The following is an 18,261-nucleotide window of genomic DNA, read 5'->3' as shown; positions in this document are numbered from 1 at the left end:
TTGTAGTAAAAAGTTGCTCGTTTACCAGAAACTGTTCAGACGTTTCAACTTTATTGAGGGAGGAGATTTTTTAACTACTGATGAACGAATCACACTTGTCAATGTGCTTTCAATTATCGAGTTGATCAACTAAAATTGAAACTTCTGAACCGCTATTAGGCACAGGTACCTACCTACCTTCTTTGGTAGGTACTACAACCAAGGGCTTATATAAAGGAAGGTGAGGGGGGTGGGTCTAGGAGGGTCAAGCATCACTCAAAATAATATATAAGGGGTTTACCGTGGCAATGTCAGCCGTGGAGTTTTGGCGGGAGGCTTTGCGAAGCGTCTGGAGGGAAGTGCGGGGACGCAAAAACCGGATAAGGAGATTGTGGCGGGGGAGGTAGGAGGGACCCGGGGTAGCAGACAACCACTGCTCTGCTGACAAACAAACAAACCTTTCCTCATCAGTAACCACAAAATGAAGTCATAACAATAAATAAAGACTGTAGGTATACCTGCCTACCTACGTTTTAAAGTTACTACCCATGGAGGTAGGTTGACGTAGGTAGGTAGATAGGTACCAAATAAAAATATATAATAATTACATTCTTCCTGTAACTTTCTACCTCCGCCATGCAGCCAGCAGTGACTTTCGTAACCTGCGAGGGCACCAGCCTGGGCAGGGAGGGCCCCGAGGAGAGGGACTCCGGCTGGGGGGTGGTGACGGAGGGGAGTGGGGCGGGGCACAGGGCGGGCTTGGCGGCGGCCCGCCCCCTAGCCCCGCGCAGGGGGAGCACGGACCCGCCCGCGTCGGTCACGGTGTTGCGAACCAGAGGATTCATCTGGGAACAGCAATAGTTGGGATTTAGGTAAATTTTAGATATATGTTTTGGATAGGCCTTTTTTCTTTGTTGGTCGTTATTACTTATATTACTGATAGGCAGGGCCGGACCTATGAGCGTTGCTAATACCTAACACCTAAGGCTTGGATTATTGCAGCATATTATTAGCAATATGCTAAAATAGACCAAACCATGATGCTTATAGCATCTGTCAGCCCCATAACAGTCCTAATACATCGCCCTTGAGATAATTTTTCGAAAAAAAACGTCGCTAAGCAAAAATACAAATCATCTAAATATTAGAGGAGATGTACCGAATATGGCATACGTCCCTAATATGAGATAGTCATGTTTCTCAAAATTTATGCGAGAACAGCTTCTATAACCCAGCGTTCCCTATTCCCAACCGAACGATCTTGAACATGTCAGTACTCGTTCGGACGCCGGCCACAACACATGCGCCTGAGAGAGTGATCAAGTTTTTGTGCCACACCGGTTTAATATTTACGTAAGTTTCACTTTATTCTTTCTCAAAAGATTTTCTCCACAAAATTGTCAATCTTTCACTGATCGACCAAATTATTATTTAAATGTTATGTTTTAAAAATGTTTTGAAGTTAAATTCAAGTAGATTTTGTTCTATAAATATATTTGTTTGAATTGATCTTGTTCCAAATATGGGATTTTTTGATGTCCCTAATATGGAATACTATCTCATATTAGGAACAGTGTTTCCAATATGGAATTCTAGTAGAACTAAATTTCTTTTTTGATATTCCAGGTTTATCTATTTTGGCCTACACTAACCTCAAAATGTCGAAGACAAAACAGCGGAAGACGTGGGATAAAAAAAAATGGTTAAGGCTATGGAAGCTGTAAAGACGAAGACCATGGGTTATCAGAAAGAAAGCCGCTATTCTTTACGAGGTTCCTCGAAGCACTTTATTCAGATTGTGCAAGCCGAGCGCTGAAGAAGATGCTGTTGAAGCTGCGCTGGGACGAAAGTCAGTCTTGGGACCAGTTTTAGAGGGACAGTTGCGGGATTACCTATTAGAAATGGAAAAGCGGTATTACGAACTGACAAGGAAAGATATCAAAAGACTTGCATATCAACTAGCAGTTCGCAATAATCTACAGCACCCATTAAAAACGAAACAGCTGGGAAAAAATGGTTAAAAGGATATTTAAATCGCCACAAGGAAATTATTTCTCTTCGTAAGCCAACAGGCACATCGTTTGCTCGCGTTAAGGGATTTACTGAAAATAATGTTCGTTCATTTTTCGACCTTTTAGAGAAGGAATATGAGAAGAAATCCTTTCCCCCATACCGAATTTATAACGACGACGAATCAGGCCTATCGGTGGTGCAGTCCAAACTTCCAAAAGTTGTAGCTATGAGGGGGAAAAAACAAGTCGGTGCCATCACCTCTGCGGAAAGAGGATCACTTATAACGATTTGTCTCAGCATGAATGCCGCCGGAGATTTCGTTCCGCCAATGATCATCTTTCCCCGGAAAAAAATGAACGCTTTACTTATGAAAGGAGCACCGGCAGGATCCATCGGAGGATGTCATCCATCAGGGTGGATCCAAACAGAACTATTTACGGACTGGTTCCAGCACTTCATCGAACATACGAAACCAACTGAGGAAAATCCGATTCTGTTAATCCTTGATGGACATTATAGTCACACACGCAACATTGATCTTATAGATAAAGCTCGAGAGAATCATGTCACCATTCTGTGCATACCTCCACATTCTACCCACAAATTGCAGCCCCTCGACAAGACAGTGATGGGAGCTTTAAAGACGTATTACATTGAAGAAATTCGGCAATGGCTTCTGATGAATCAGAGGCCTTTGTCAGTCTTTGATATCGTGGAACTTTTTGGAAAAGCATACCTGAAAATACAATGTGCAGCTTTGGCTTTGAACGGTTTCAATGCTACTGGAATTTACCCCATCAACTGGAATATCTTCAGCGAGCAGGACTTCCTAGAAAATGAGGATCAAGAAAATGATTGTCCCAACTCAATCAGTATTTCAACTAGCACGTCTCTTCCATCTGCTGATCCCAAGCCTGTCCTCGTAAGCCCAAATATAATTGCACCCTACCCAAATAAGAAAAAGACAGTTTCCACTAGAGGAAGAAAAGCAGGAAAAACTTACATAATTTCGTCGTCTCCTTATAAAATTGAGCTGGAAGGCATGCAGAAGAAAAGGGGCATTGTGAAAAAAGGCACGGAAATATGCGATCAGCCCTCCACTAGTGGGGTCCAAGTGAAAAAAGAAGTCTTGAAGAAACCCATCAGAAGGCTACGATACGACTCTACGTCTTCTTCTGAGATGTCACATATGTCGCTGTCATCCCATTCTTCTGAAGACATTTCGACAGCAATCCAACCTCGTGATATTGAGTCCGATGCGGTTTGTGCTTACTGTTCAGGACTATACAGCCATGATATCAGAGGCGAAGAGTGGATACAATGTATAGCCTGCCGCCATTGGTGCCACATTGAGTGTTCGGGAGCCGAAAATATTGATTTTATTTGTGATTATTGCTTGCAAAATTAACAAAATCCGTGTATCCCATAATAGGAGCACTTTTTTCGAAACCTGTTTTTTCTATTGTTTTACTTTTCGTCCAAAATGAAGACTTTTTTGAGTTTATTTTAATATTTCGTAAACATTTTAAGTTACATAACTATATTTCCAAAAAATTCAATGTGTAATACTCAATAAACGATTTAATTATAATTTATGGGATATTTTTTAGCTAAGCTATCCCATATTCGGTACTTCTCCTCTATTGATTACAGTGATCATCTATCTACCTAGGCGTCCACTGGTTTGGCAATGGGTGCCAAAATTTGATTAGGTGATCACTGTAATCAACAATACTCGGATGAATTGTATTTTTGTGTAGCGCGGTTTTTATGATATTTAGGTATTATCAGCACCTTGGCAATTCGGCGCCATGAGCGGGCTGCTCCAATTGCGTCCGCGTAGGGCCGGCCCTGTATGTAGGTAGGTAAGTAATCACATATCTACACAACACAGTACCGACACTGGTGCAGGCGTAATTGGAGCATGGCACTCCGCTCCGAGCGCCGACTTGCCAAGGCGTCAAGGAGCAGTGGAGCCAAGGCGCTGACAATACCGTCCTAACACTAAATACAGTGCCCTTGAGGTTTTTACTAGCGCCAGGCGCCGTTTGGCAGAGGTCCTGCCCTCCTTCACAACAAAGCCGGACAAAACATTAAATAAGAATCAGAAGAGAAATAAATAATAATTGATGAAATGAATACTGACCAAAGCCTCCTGTTGCACCCTCCTCCGGATCTCGATGGGGAAGTGATCCGCGAAGCTGTCTCTCGTGAAGTAGGGGTGCCTCAGCAGCTGGTGGCATGAGGGGCGGCGCGAGGGGTCCATTCGCAGCATGGCCGTCAGGAGCGCGCCCCGGGGCCCGCCTCCCCCTAGCCGCCGCAGGTGCCCCGCGCAGGGGGCTGCCGGGGCAGGCGCGGGGCCCGGAAGGGGGTCCTGCAGGGTGCGCTTGCGGGACAGAAGCAGGTCTTGCTGGTGGACAGTCAACTTACCTGATGGGGCGGGAAGGAATACTGTTGTAAAGAGTCTAGTAGGGCTAATGATACTATCCAGATTGGCTACAATAGTTATGTGGTGAATTTTTTACCGCAAAAGGCCATATTATGTAGATATACCTAACAGTCCCAGGCAGAGATGTTATACGTCATCATGAAGCATTCTAATAGGACTTGGGTATGTTCCGTTACCGCGAATGGTTTATCTTTCTTGATATATGATATTGATATGTGACACTGACTGGTCTCCTATTATTAAATAGACCTTTACAATATGATACCTATAATATAAAATACGAAGTAGATATTAATAAGTACATGCCTACCTACATCGATGATTAACCTCTAGTATGCCAAAAAATCCACCGTGGATTGCGGTGACCGGATAAATCATCAAAATGATAATTCATCACATTTTAAAAAAGTTATATAAAGTCATGGAAAGTGATAAAACAAAAACTTTTTTAACTGGGTTAGGTGGGTTAGGTTATATTAAAAAAATTCATAGTTTTTAATGACTTTATATCACTTTTTAAATGTGTGTTGAATAATCACTGTGTTGAGTTATCATGGAACCGTGGATTGTTACCAGCTCACTCTTGCCCCGATTTCTTGGTACTTTGAACCTTGAACCATAATAAAAAGGCAATAAAAGAAAATAAGAGACTCCCATAGGAATCAAAAAGAGCCAATACAAGGCTAAAAGAGACTAGAATAGGCACGACGAGGCAAGATCCACGAGCTAAAAATAAGCAAGAAGTAGCCAAGTAGCAAGAATCATGAAGGAGTAAGAAGAGGCAAGAGGAGACTGAAATAATCAAGAAATATCAATAGAAATAAGCAAGAAGAGACAAGACTCAAAGCAAGAAGAAGCGGGAAGTGAGAAACAAAAACCAACGCTTAATCAATTCCTTTATTTCTAACCATAATTCCAATATTGACTTATTAGGTTGCCAAGTAAGCACGTGTTCCAAGTCCTAACAATACAGCGATCGCACCGGGACAGGTGTGCTCCTGGCTGGGGCGGTACAATGGTGTTGTATCGTATTTGTATTTTTGGAGATTTTGAGATATTTCTGGATAAATGCAGACATTTGTGGATATTATTATTACATATATTGTATGCATTTGGACATTGGATGTTGATTTGTGGATGTTTGTGGATATTTATGTTTTTTTGTTTGTTTAATTTCCGTGGAATTTGACATAAGTGGAAAATTGTGAATATTTGTGGTTATTTATAGATATACCTGTATGTGGATATTTGTACATATTTGAGGATATTAGTGGATATTATTTTTTGTCAATATTGTGCATTTGAGCATTAGTTTTTTAAATTTGGGGAATAATGGAATAATAATAGAATCCAACCAAAGATGCTCGCGGGCCGATTTAAATGGATGTAATCGCGGATTACAGGCCGTCTTCGGCGACAGGTGAAGAAATGTTAAGAAAAGTCAAGATATGTTAAGAAAAGTTAAGATATGTTAAGAAAAGTTTAAAACATATAAGAATATTGAAGAAAAAGAACAAGCAAACACCAAACATAAACTAACCTATTATACAGATATCATATTTTGTTTTATCCCGTTACCGCTAATGGCATACTTACCAACAATAAGTTATCAACAGAGTTTTGAATTTATTCCAGCAAGGTCATTTAAATTCCCGGTAAGTTGGTAAGCCAGCGGACGTAATGATGGGGTGGATTTGGTTCCGCATTGAATCCCGCTACTCACCAACGAGCTTGATGATGCGGTGGATCTGGTCGATGTCCGTTTCCCCGGGAAACAGGACGTTGCCCGTCATCAGCTCGTACAGCAAGCAGCCCGCCGCCCACACGTCCACCCCGGGGCCGTATCTGCCAAAATGGATAAGAATTATTAGAATCCACGCAATTCTGCTAAATATTCCCCGAAAATCTCTGAAAATCCCGAGTCTGGTTGCTTAGCTATTTAGATAATAAAATTAAAAAACTAAGTTATTTTTTCAAAACTATCAGGAATGTGCTCTTTAAAAAAGACATAATCAAAATCTACATGGCTCTCTGCCAATCACTGTTAGAATACGGTACTATCGGATGGGGCAGTGCAAATAAAAATATACTAAATCCACTAATTATTACTGAAAAAGCCATCATGAAAATTATACTGAAAGTTCTTGTAAGAACTAGCACTGACGAAATCTTCACCAATCTTAACATCATGTCAATTAAACAACTATATTCTAAAACTATACTCAATTACATTCATAAATACAAAACCCAAGAAATAACAACAAACACGTACAATAGAAACACTAGATCTCATGGTCAAAAACTTATCCAACAAATAACTACTAATACAACTTTTGGGCAAAAAAGCTTCTTATATCATAGTATTAAACTCTACAATAAAATACCACTCTCACTCAAAAACCTCAACATTATAACATTTAAATCTCAAATAAAAAGCTGGATTCTTAATATAGGGAGATCTGAAATAGAAAATATAATGATATCAAACACATACTAAAACCGAATCTACTAAACTGAACCATACAAAAAAACAATATCTTACTTATTTTAAAATTATTTAAAAAAAAAATTATACTACATGATATATGTTTATAATTAAATTCATATGTTACTTTGTTGTAATATTAATTTCTTGTAATTAAATTATAATATGTAAATGACATCCTCAGCACGGGAGATCCCAGTGAGGATATCATTATCTCTATATGTTACTAAGAAAAGAAGACAATAAATCATTATTATTATTATCCAACGAGATTAATTAATAATATAGATTCAGAAATAATGAAAGGATGATGTACAAGCAAAATGAATGATATTAAGAAAGTGACGCTTAAATAAAGCAACTTCAAATGCACGCCAGTTTTGCACAACACTACTACACTTACACTGGAGTGGTGTGGTTTAATCAACTAGCGACAGAGCTGATAGGCCAGTGCAATTAGCGATTCGCGATCGAAGTAATTCCGGTAGTCCCAATTTTTTTATATGTTATATAAACTGATCTCCTGATGTAAAATCTGAGTTTCCGACCTTGGCGCACCTGTGCTCGCGCCGCCATTTTGAAAAAACTGGCCGAAATCGGTCCAAAATCTAGTTTTTCCCAAATATCTCATTTCCAATGCAAATTTCAGCTAAAGTATTTTAACAAGTATAATAGAACATAAAATAACCTACAACTTTTGTTAAAACAAATTTCTTCTATCTCAAATAGGTACCGAGGTAGAAAGTCGTAAAGGTGCGTATATTTTTGAAAAAACAAGTTTTTTGCGCGACTAGGTTTGGTTTTTTATAAATACCTCGTTTCCAGTACAATATTTTGAAAACTTTATTGATAATAATTTTGTAGAAAATAAAATTTGGTTAAAGAAATAGGTATATAATTTATATTTTTTATCTCTATTACGTATCCAAACTCTAATCCACCAAAACCAGGCCAAAAATTGAAACAGAGGTTAGGTGTTTAAAACTTGGCATTCCTTGATTTTATTTTTCTTTAAAAATTATTGTTCTAAGAACATATACGTTGACAACAATCGTCATGCCTGTGTCAGACCTAGCAATAAATATAGTAGATAGACTATTTCAGCATATCGGTCGCCATACATTCCCAATGGGAAGACTACTAAAATTGGATAAGCCACTACATTTGTGGTCGCAGCTTGGTCTGACATGCCTATCAACGTAATCACAACATACATTTAAGATTATTTATACAATTAAGATGATAAGGTACATAAAAAAGATAAAAAATTGGTATTTTCGTAAAATTAACATTTATTGACATTCTTTTCTTTATTAGTTAAGTTATCAGCATAACAAAAAATAAAATTAATGGTAGATCAGTTTAGACAGAAGTACGAGCCCTTGACTATAGTTTCTTACTTCTGGCCCTGAATAGCTTCTTCATCTGTCTCATCACCCAAATTTGTGGCGACTGGGTCATCATATTCATCGTCATCGTCATCAACAAAGGCTTCTACAGCATTCTCGCAGGAGTTGCCATTGCAATGAATGCAGAGTAGGGAACATTTCAAACCCGACTTTCTGCAGGTGCACTTTCCAGCGCAACCTTTTTTGCATTGACATGATATGAAGTTCAGCAAGGCCTGAGGTGCAGCTTCCTTCAACATTGTTACTGGAGTAAGTAACCGAACAGCATCCTTTTTTCACCCCCATTCAGTCGGATCTTTATCGTGACCAAGCCAAGTCTGCACTTGCAAGTATGTTCTTGAAGCGTCTTGCTGGATTGCATCTTTGGTGGGTGGTAGCCTGGATAAATTGAATTTGTTCTTATTTACTCCTTTGACAAAAATGATGTACCTTAAATTTTCCAAATTTGATTTCTCGTTGCCGCCATACAAAAGTGCAAATAGTTGTTCGGCAGCCAAAGTGATTGTTTCTGTCTTTGCTTTTGGGTCTTGAAATACACGAACAAGTTCATTCACTGAGTGGTTCTTGAGAAGAATATTACAAAATTTGTGTTTGCCTTGACCGAACGGAGCTCCAGTTGTATCGCAACCTTATGGCGTGAAGGAATAAAATGTTTTCAACTATTTCAATGTGTTTAAAACATTTGTTCGAGTACAACGCGTTAGGTGATTTACCTTTTCCAAATTTTTGGTAATATACGTTGGGAGGTGAGAGAGCTGTGAGGAGTACCAGCAGATCAATATCCTGACCAACGATTATGACTACATCATGTTGAGATGACAATGAATTTGCTGTGTTCACTATGGGAACGTCAGCATCCTCTTCAGCTTGTACTGTCGTTATGTGGGATCGTGCAAATGAGGTTCTGAGTAGGGAAATAAAACGAGACTTGTTCTTCTCATTTCCCAGAAACTTTTCCTGTGGCACTTGTGGGTGCATGCTTTCAAAAAACAAAACTTCAGCAGAAGTTGTAACTCTGGCACGCCGTGCTCTTTCCACCCCTTTAGTGCTTTTCTTTTCCATAGAATCTGGGTATCCATCGAATACCACTACTGCATTGGATCCATAATGATTTTGTACATACCTGACATATTGCTGGAAAATTACTGAAAAAGGTTGAGCACGACCCCATACCACTTTGTGCAGTAAATATCCTCCATCAATTACGTGTATTTTACTGCTTCCCAGTTCTGTATTATATGGTAGAGGGTTGAATGATGAATAAAATATAGACTTCGTTCCTTTGCGCATGCCTTCCTCTGAGAAAAGAGACAATGGTACAGGAGAGAGTTCATATTGAATAGCATTAATGGATCTATTGCCATAGTCACACCCTGATTTTTGACACTGCTGGTCACCGCCGCAAGAGAAACTATCGCATCATTACGTTTTAAGTGTAGGTTTCCAAAGTTCTGGTTGATAACTTTAGACATAGCTAATTTCCCCATCTTTTCAGCCACGTGACAAGTGACTTTGCGATCCCCGATTGTGCCACTGCTAATAGACATAATCGCGTTTGTTTTAGGAAATGGTTCATGGCAAGCAAACCAATCAATGAGAGTTTGAACGTCTCGATCATCCCTCTTAATTCTTGTAGGCCTCATCTCTACATGTAGTTCTGACGTTTCTGATTCAATCCCACAGAATGACTCGATACCCTCACAAATGTTATGCAGATAAACGAATCCAGCAGTCCAACGAAGGATGGAACTGTCTGTGAAGGGAACCGGAAGGGAGGAGTAGAAGGGTGGGGGGTAGCCCCCCCCCATACCGAAGTGCCCTCTAGTAAATTTATAGATGTATGTATTTAAAAATGCAAACAAAAATCTAATAACGTGATAATAAACCGTGATAGATTTTCTGTGCGTACCTACCTAAATTTGTTTATTCTTTATATCGGTAAAAAAAAAACTATTTTAACATAAAAATTGCAAAGCTTTTTTTGAAATTTTATGTTCTACAAAATTGGTATCAATAAAATTTTCATGAAATTCCACTGGAAACGAGGTATTTATAAAAAACCAAACCTAGTCGCGCAAAAAACTTGTTTTTTCAAAAATATACGCACCTTTACGACTTTCTACCTCGGTACCTATTAGAGATAAAAGAAATTTGTTTTCCAAAAGTTGTAGGTTATTTTATGTTCTATTATACTTGATAAGATACTTTAGCCAAAATTTGCATTGGAAATGAGATATTTGGGAAAAACTAGATTTTGGCCCGATTTCGGCCAGTTTTTTCAAAATGGCGGCGCGAGCACAGGTGCGCCAAGGTCGGAAACTCAGATTTTACATCAGGAGATCAGTTTATATAACATATAAAAAAATTGGGACTACCGGAATTACTTCGATCGCGACCCCCTTTTTGGCGCTAATTGCACTGGCCTATGAGGTTAGAACCGGATTATAATAAATTTAAAAATAAAATAAACTTTAATATCTTAAATAATTTAGCTAATTAGAATCACGATGATACCTCATTATATTATTTTATATATTATAATATAGAAATCTCTTCACTTTATTTGTTTTATTTTTATTTTTTTTTCTTCTATATACATATGTATGTTAAGTTTTAATTTTATTTTTTTCACTTTACACACAAGTTTTAGACTCTTGTAAAGGTAATGTGTTTAATTATAATTTTAAATATGTTCTTGCTATGTAAATTTAAATGATTATATTGTACACCAGAAAAATAATTTCCCTCAGGGCCTATGTCATCTTTTGGGTTGCTGTGTCGAGGGTCTTTCTTAATATTTATGTTCAAAATTGTAAATGGTAGTATAGACAGTCCAGATTTAATTAACCTCATTGAATTTCATATACCCACGAGAGCTACTCGATCTAAAATTTTGTTTAAATGCAACAATATCAGGACTGAGTATTCCAAACACTCGCTTGTACCTAGGTTGCATGAAGTTAGTAATAGATACGCAGATGTGGCAGATCTATTTAACTGCACGCAAGGTAGGTACAAGAGGGCTATGCTATCAAATCTTTTCAATCAATATTAATTTAATCTAATTCTACCTTATTTGCACTATAGAAACTTATGTACTTGTATCTCTTGTTTACTTACTTACTTACTCTCTAATGTCATTTTACAATCAAATGCCACATATATTTGTAATTCTTTTTTAAAAATATTTTTACGATTTTAACTGTGACATGTTATCATTGTTTATGGTATATTTATACCGTTGATATTAAATAAATAAATAAATAAATAAATAAATAAATAAGGAAAGGAAGGAGTGAAAGTTCTGGGTAGTAAAAAGTTTGAGGGTTGAGGAATCTATGGGTTAGTGTGTCCAGGAGTGACAGACACTGCGGCGCATAGTGTGGAATGAGGTGATATGACTAGAGACCAGTCTCACGATCTGGCACGCTACGCAGTTGGTGGACAGGCGCGTCCTGAACAAACACCACCCGATGAAACGATCGGGTGGTGTTATCGAAATCACAAAACGTAGCGAACTAATTGGGGTGACCTATGCAGACCTGGCAGAAGTGTTGGTTATCCAATAAATGGTTCCCGGGGCGGCGGTACCCATACCCAACTTACATGTACAATCGAGTGAATCAAATACACACATATTTGTACAGCGCCCTTGAGGTGATTTTGCACAAAAACGGCGGTATACAAATCATCCAAATATTATTATTATTATTGAGTCGGGCTATGTTAAGAGTCAGAATAACAGCAGAGTAGTTATGTATGGCGTATGCGACGATGTATAAATGTGAATGAAGCAAGAGTGTATGCAAAGACCGAGTTGTTTAGCAGTCCTAATACTTAGGAGTTATAATAGATTCCAAACTCAACTTTAACAAACATGCTGAATATACCTACCCAAAAGAAAATTGGAAAAAGATATCTTTTTTGGGAAGAATTCACCAAAAACTGTCCGAAAAAACTGTAATCACCATTTATAACTCCATTATTGCTCCACATTTTAATTACTGCTCAACTATCCTTTTTCTGTGTAACGACCGAGAACAAAATAAATTTCAAATTCTCCAAAATAGGGCAATGAGAACAATACTCAGACGAAATAGATACTTATTCAAAAGTAAATAAAATGTTAAACGAACTAAATTGGCTAACGGTGAAACAGATGTTGACCTTTAACACGGTGATATTTGTACACAAAATAGTAAACAACCTGCTACCCAAATATTTTTCAAATAAAATTGTATACAACAAGGACATACACAAACATAAAACTAGGACGTGCAATGAAATCAGGCTACCAAAAAAGGACAAGACGAATACACAGAACAGTATATTCTATAAAGGGATGAAATACTATAACGCGCTGCCGGAAAACCTTAAGGACGGGTTGTTTCGGAGAATTTGAACAATTCATCAAATTTCAATGTTCATTTTCGGGTTCTGTGAAAGTCCTATTCATGTTCTGTTATTATATCATTGTAGGCTAATTGATTGACAAAACTGAAATAAAAACAGAACATGAAAAAATCTTTCACAGAACTTGTAAATGAACGTTGAATTTTGATGAATTGTTCAAATTCTCCGAAACAACCCGTCCTCAGTCTGCCCCAATTGAAAAATTCAAGATGTTGTGTAGGAGCCACATAAAACAAGAAAAAACATAGAATTAATATGTAAAAAATAATTAATCATTTGTAAACTTAAATGTACAAATTGCTAAAATAAAATTAATAAATAAAAAGTCCATACTCTTTGCCAACCCCCACGGAAACGGTGTTATGGTTAGTCTCTTAGGTTTTTTTAGCAAAGACTCTCTAAAAAATAATGAAATCTGCATATCTACTGCCTAACTTTTCGAACATGAATTCTAGGTCCAATACATCTTCTATTTTCATCTCGCAAAAAGGACGCCGCTAACTACTATTACCTAATTGTAATCGTAAGTCACGGATTGTAGGTACGTGCGGTGATATTGCAGGGTGACCTAATACCTTAACTTACCTAATACCTTCTTATAACCTTCACGCAATAAGGTAACATGTAATGGTCCTGATAACATTCCTTAAATCCTCTTATCAAAATGTTTATCAGTCTTGACTTATCCTATTACTAAATTTTTTAACTTATCTCTAAAAATTGGCACCTTTCCGAAAAAAGAAAAACAAACTTCTTGTCTCCAATTTTTAAGAAAGGTAATAAATCGGATATCTCTAACTATAGAACTATATGTATGCAGTCGTCAATCACGAAATTATTTGAATCTGTTTTTCTCTCTAAACTCTCATCTGAGACCAATACAATAATTTTGTACGGTCAACATCTAACAAACTTAATTATTCATCAGGAATATTTATTTAATACAATGAACAAACGTCTTTAAACAGACGTAGTGTACGGTGTACGCCGACTTTAGTAAGGTTTTTGATAATGTATCATATAAAATTTTAATTTAAAAATTAAGAACCCTTGAAAGTTAGCTGCACAGAAAAAAATCAGTTAAACTCAATTCACACTTTTCACACCAATTTGCAGTCTTCACCGGCGTACCACAGGGGTCTCATTTGTGACCGATATTGTTTTCCTTGTTTATCAACGACATAACTACCGTTTTCGATGGAGTTATGTACTCCTATTAGCCGATGATCTTCAAATTTACAAAACTATTACTAATCTCAATATCTGTTATGTATTACAATTAAATCTTGCGAGGTTACAAGAGCGGTGCACCCGTAATTCCTAAATATTAAAAAATGTAAAACGTTAAATTTTGCCCGTATCAAAATCTTGTCATGCATCAACATACCATCAATAACATTATACTGAAAAGAGTCGAGCAAATTAAGGACCTCGGTCTTATTTGTATGGTAAATTAACGTTTGTTCCTCATATAAATGAAATAACAAACAAGGCCATGAAATATTTGGGGTTTATTTTGAGGACGGTGAAAGATTTTAAAATTAATATTCACTGGGTTGGTGAGAAGCAATCTAGAGGATAATTCGATAATCTGGCCTCCGTTGTATAAGATTCACCAACTAAAAATCGAGAGAGTGCAGCATAAATTTCTAAGATTTATTAATTATAAATTAGGAATTTCAGTCGAAGATTACACCTTTTTAATGGACTTACTTAACTTGTCCGACTTATCATCAAAGCGCACAATGACTGATTTAGTTTGACTTTTCAAAATAGCGAATAGCAGATTAGACGCCATGGATTTAACAAACCTTATTACTTTTCGTGTACGCGTAAAAAAAAACAGACTGCTCTCTATAATCTTCCAAAGTCTGCTAAAAATTATTTCGTAAATTCGCCCATTCATAGGCTACACACACTAGGTAATAATTATAGTTCAATCGATGTTCACCACCACTCAGTTCACTCAGTGACTTAATTAAAAACAATATATTAGAATATTTGTAACTGATCCACAACATTTATTTTATCTTGAATGCACAGTCTATCTTTATATTTTCCATAAAACACCCAATCAGGCGTAATAAATGTTACAAATTTGCTTTACAACAAGCCGTTCATGTTTATTCCTGTACAGATGTTTTTTTTATTTATTTTTTTTTATTTTATATTATTGAAACAAACAGTACATAATTTACAGAGATGAAACAATATACAGGAATAAGATACTTCATGTTGTGTACCTATGATATGTTTCCTTGTAATGTCTGCTAAGTGGTATGTTTATTCCTTAATTACCAGGTGACTTGTGTAGTTTATAGGTGTGTGTATGACTTGTGTAATGTGTGTGTGAGTGTTTGTGTGTGTGTGTGTCTGTATGTATGCGCATTGAATTCTTTAAATTATTGACATGATGCCACGTTTGAATTTGGGCAGTGAATCCGAAAAAATGTCAATGTTAGAGTTAATACAAATATTATTTAGAGTATGAAGAGCTCGGTTAATTGTCGAATTAGATGCTGCATTTGTTTTATAATTTAGGGTGTGGAATAGCACTGTATGTCGTGTACGTCTCAAAGGTATGTTAATGTTAATAAGGGACAAAAGTTCAGAACAGTCAATCTCATTGTTTAAAATTCTGTGTATAAATATTGAGTCAGCCACTGCTCGTCTTCGCTGCAAAGTTTCAAATGTACACTCAAAATTATTGTTGAATCTGTGGGTAATATATTTTATAAATTTGTTTTGGATTCGTTCTATACTATCTATGTAAAGTTTATATTGCGGATTCCAAATAGGCGATGCATATTCCAGTGTACTTCTGACTAATGCGAAATATAACATTACAATTGTACGCGGATTACTGAATATTTTACTTACACGTAGCACGAAACCAAGCATTTTATATGACCTATTAACGATTGAGTCAATGTGCTTATTAAATATAAGTTTGCTATCAAGGTAAACGCCGAGGTCTTTACATTCCGTTTTAGAGATGACAGGTTCATTGTTGAGTGAATATGAGTACTTAATTACGAGTTTGTTTCTGGTGAATGTCATAGTGTGACATTTAGAAACGTTTATATCTAGACAGTTAACTTTACAATACTTGCAAAGCCTATCTAGGTCACTCTGTAAGGCTTCGCAGTCAGAAAGAGAACGAATAACTTTGAATATTTTCATGTCATCGGCATAAAGTACATATTTGGAATTTTGAAAACATGATCCAATGTCATTTATATAAATGTTGAACATTAGCGGACCTAGGTGGGACCCTTGGGGGACACCAGATTTTTCCTCGATAGATTTTGAGAAGACGCCGTTGATTAAGATTACTTGATTACGGTTACTAATGTAAGATTTGATCCATCTAAATAGGTCACCGTGTATACCAAATAAGACAAGCTTTTTCAAAAGAATTGAGTGTATTACGCGATCGAAAGCCTTAGAAAAGTCTGTATACATAGTATCAACCTGCTCTTTGTCATCCATCTTGCTATGCAAGAAGTTAATGAAAAGGGTCAGGTTGGATGTCGTAGACCGACCTCTCATGAATCCGTGCTGATTCGGTGTAATTATTGTGGAAATAGCCGAGTATAATTGATCAAAGACAATTTTTTCTAGAACTTTGCTTAAAATAGGAAGTTGGGAAATTGGACGGTAGTTTTTAACGTCATGCTTATCACCGGTTTTATAGATGGGTGTGATAACTGCTGATTTCCACTTGAGGGGAAACGTTCCTTGTGTCAATGATTTTTTATAGATGGCGCAAACCGGAAGACAGATATATTTACTACAGTTGCGTATAAAAACTCCGGGTAGCCTATCAATTCCTGGTTTTTAATATCTATGTTTGAAAGGTATTTCAAGGTGATTTCTTCATTTATTTTAATTGACGATATTAATGTGTTGTTCAGAGGTTCTTCCTTATTATTAACATTGAGTGTTGGAAATTTATTTCTAAATACCGTTGAGAAGTAATCAGCGAATAAGTCTGTAACTTCTTTGCTATCGTGTGCCGTTGTCGAATGATAGGTCATAGTTCTGGTATAGTGGGAGATTTTCTTTGCGTCTTAACATAATTCCATATTTTTTAAACATTATTTGGTATATCTGATTCCAATCGAGCAATGTAGGCGTTATGAGTATGACTAGAAATTTTCTTTTGTCTTTTGCGAAGTATTGAGAAAGATAGGTAATCTAGAGGATTCTTGTACCGTTTCCAGGCACGAAAAAACTTTAATTTTTCTTTAGTTATGTTAATTAAAGCCGCCGAATACCATGTTGGGAATTTGGTTGATTTGATTACTTTATTTGGAACCAGATCATCTATCAGGGCATCAATAATACCATAAAAATGATGCACTGCAGCATCTACGTCCTGTGCATTAACGACAGAGGACCAATCACTGTTTCTGAGAGCATCATTAACTACCTCGTAGTTAACTTTATTGAACATTTTGACTATCTGGGGTTTTAGGGTGGTAGCAGGGAGAGGAATATTTAGTTCAACTATAATAGATTTATGATGTGCATCTTCGATTACTAATGGCGAGTCAGCCGCGGAGACAATGACAGCAGTGTTACAAAGCACGAGATCTAAAATTCGTCCGTGAGTATTATAAATTTCGTTATACTGTGTTAAATTGGAAAACGAAAGGCAGCTAAGGAGGGTAGAGGTACAGAGGTCAATACTACGTGGCTGATACGTAGAGTTCCAGCTCACATTTGGCATATTATAATCGCCTATTACTAGAAAAATGTCATTTGGAAATTCAGTAGTTAAGTCAGATATAGTAGTTGTATGACTATTGATAATAGAGAAACGCTGTGCATTAGACAACTTAGGACTAACTCCTGGTAAGTAAGAGCAACAAATATGAATATTTGAAATGCAATGTTTTGAATGTCTTAGTAATAGTGAGATCCATATATCCTCGGCTTCTGATGTCCATGACTTTTGAGATCGAACTTTAAAGTCTTTTTTTATACCTATAACAACGCCACCCCCTTTAGTTTTACCCGTTCGATTAGTATCTCTATCATTTCTATATACGTTATACCGGCAATCAAACAGCTCATCATCGGATATGCTGTCAACTAACCACGTCTCGCTAATTAATATTATGTCGAATTCGTTGATCAGGACGTTTTGATAGAATTCTTTAGTCTTGGATCGGAGGCCACGTGCGTTTTGATAAAAAATTATAATGTTGTTATGCATCATGTAAAAGAGAAACTACTATCCAATTTTGATTCGAAGTAAATAATTATGTAAATAAATAAAATTCAAAAAAGTAAAGTAAATAAATATGAAAAAAGTTATGTAAATAAATAAAATTCAAAAAAGTAACCTACCGTCATTGATTACACAGATAGTGAATACGCTCCACATTAAAACTTCCAAAACATTAGAAAATTGCAAGTAAACACAACATAAAGTGTCGAAGTAGTTAAATCACTTCATCTTCGAAATATTCAATCAGTTAGATTTTTAAATTATCGTGTGTGCT

The 18,261-nt window shown here is 36.7% G+C and overlaps 1 protein-coding gene across 1 annotated transcript in view; it reads right to left on the bottom strand.

Moving 5' to 3' along the window:
- Positions 1-244: 244 nt before the first annotated feature.
- LOC149426854 (cyclin-dependent kinase-like 4) overlaps positions 245-18,261 on the bottom strand; it is a 34,712-nt gene continuing 16,695 nt past the window's right edge. Inside the window, exons 5-9 of the mRNA XM_089630915.1 lie at positions 6,165-6,286; positions 4,139-4,422; positions 2,786-2,821; positions 588-824; positions 245-328 (exon numbers count right to left, since the gene is read on the bottom strand). Coding sequence (XP_089487041.1) covers positions 245-328; positions 588-824; positions 2,786-2,821; positions 4,139-4,422; positions 6,165-6,286 — 763 coding nt within the window. The remainder of the gene's footprint in view (positions 329-587; positions 825-2,785; positions 2,822-4,138; positions 4,423-6,164; positions 6,287-18,261) is intronic.

Source organism: Hesperophylax consimilis, chromosome 1, assembly GCF_061612785.1.
Source record: "Hesperophylax consimilis isolate HC1 chromosome 1, BYU_Hcon_1.0, whole genome shotgun sequence".
Classification (NCBI taxonomy): Eukaryota; Metazoa; Arthropoda; class Insecta; order Trichoptera; family Limnephilidae; genus Hesperophylax; species Hesperophylax consimilis.
The sequence above is the reverse complement of the archived record's forward strand: the minus strand, read 5'-3'. Positions and strand labels throughout refer to the sequence as shown.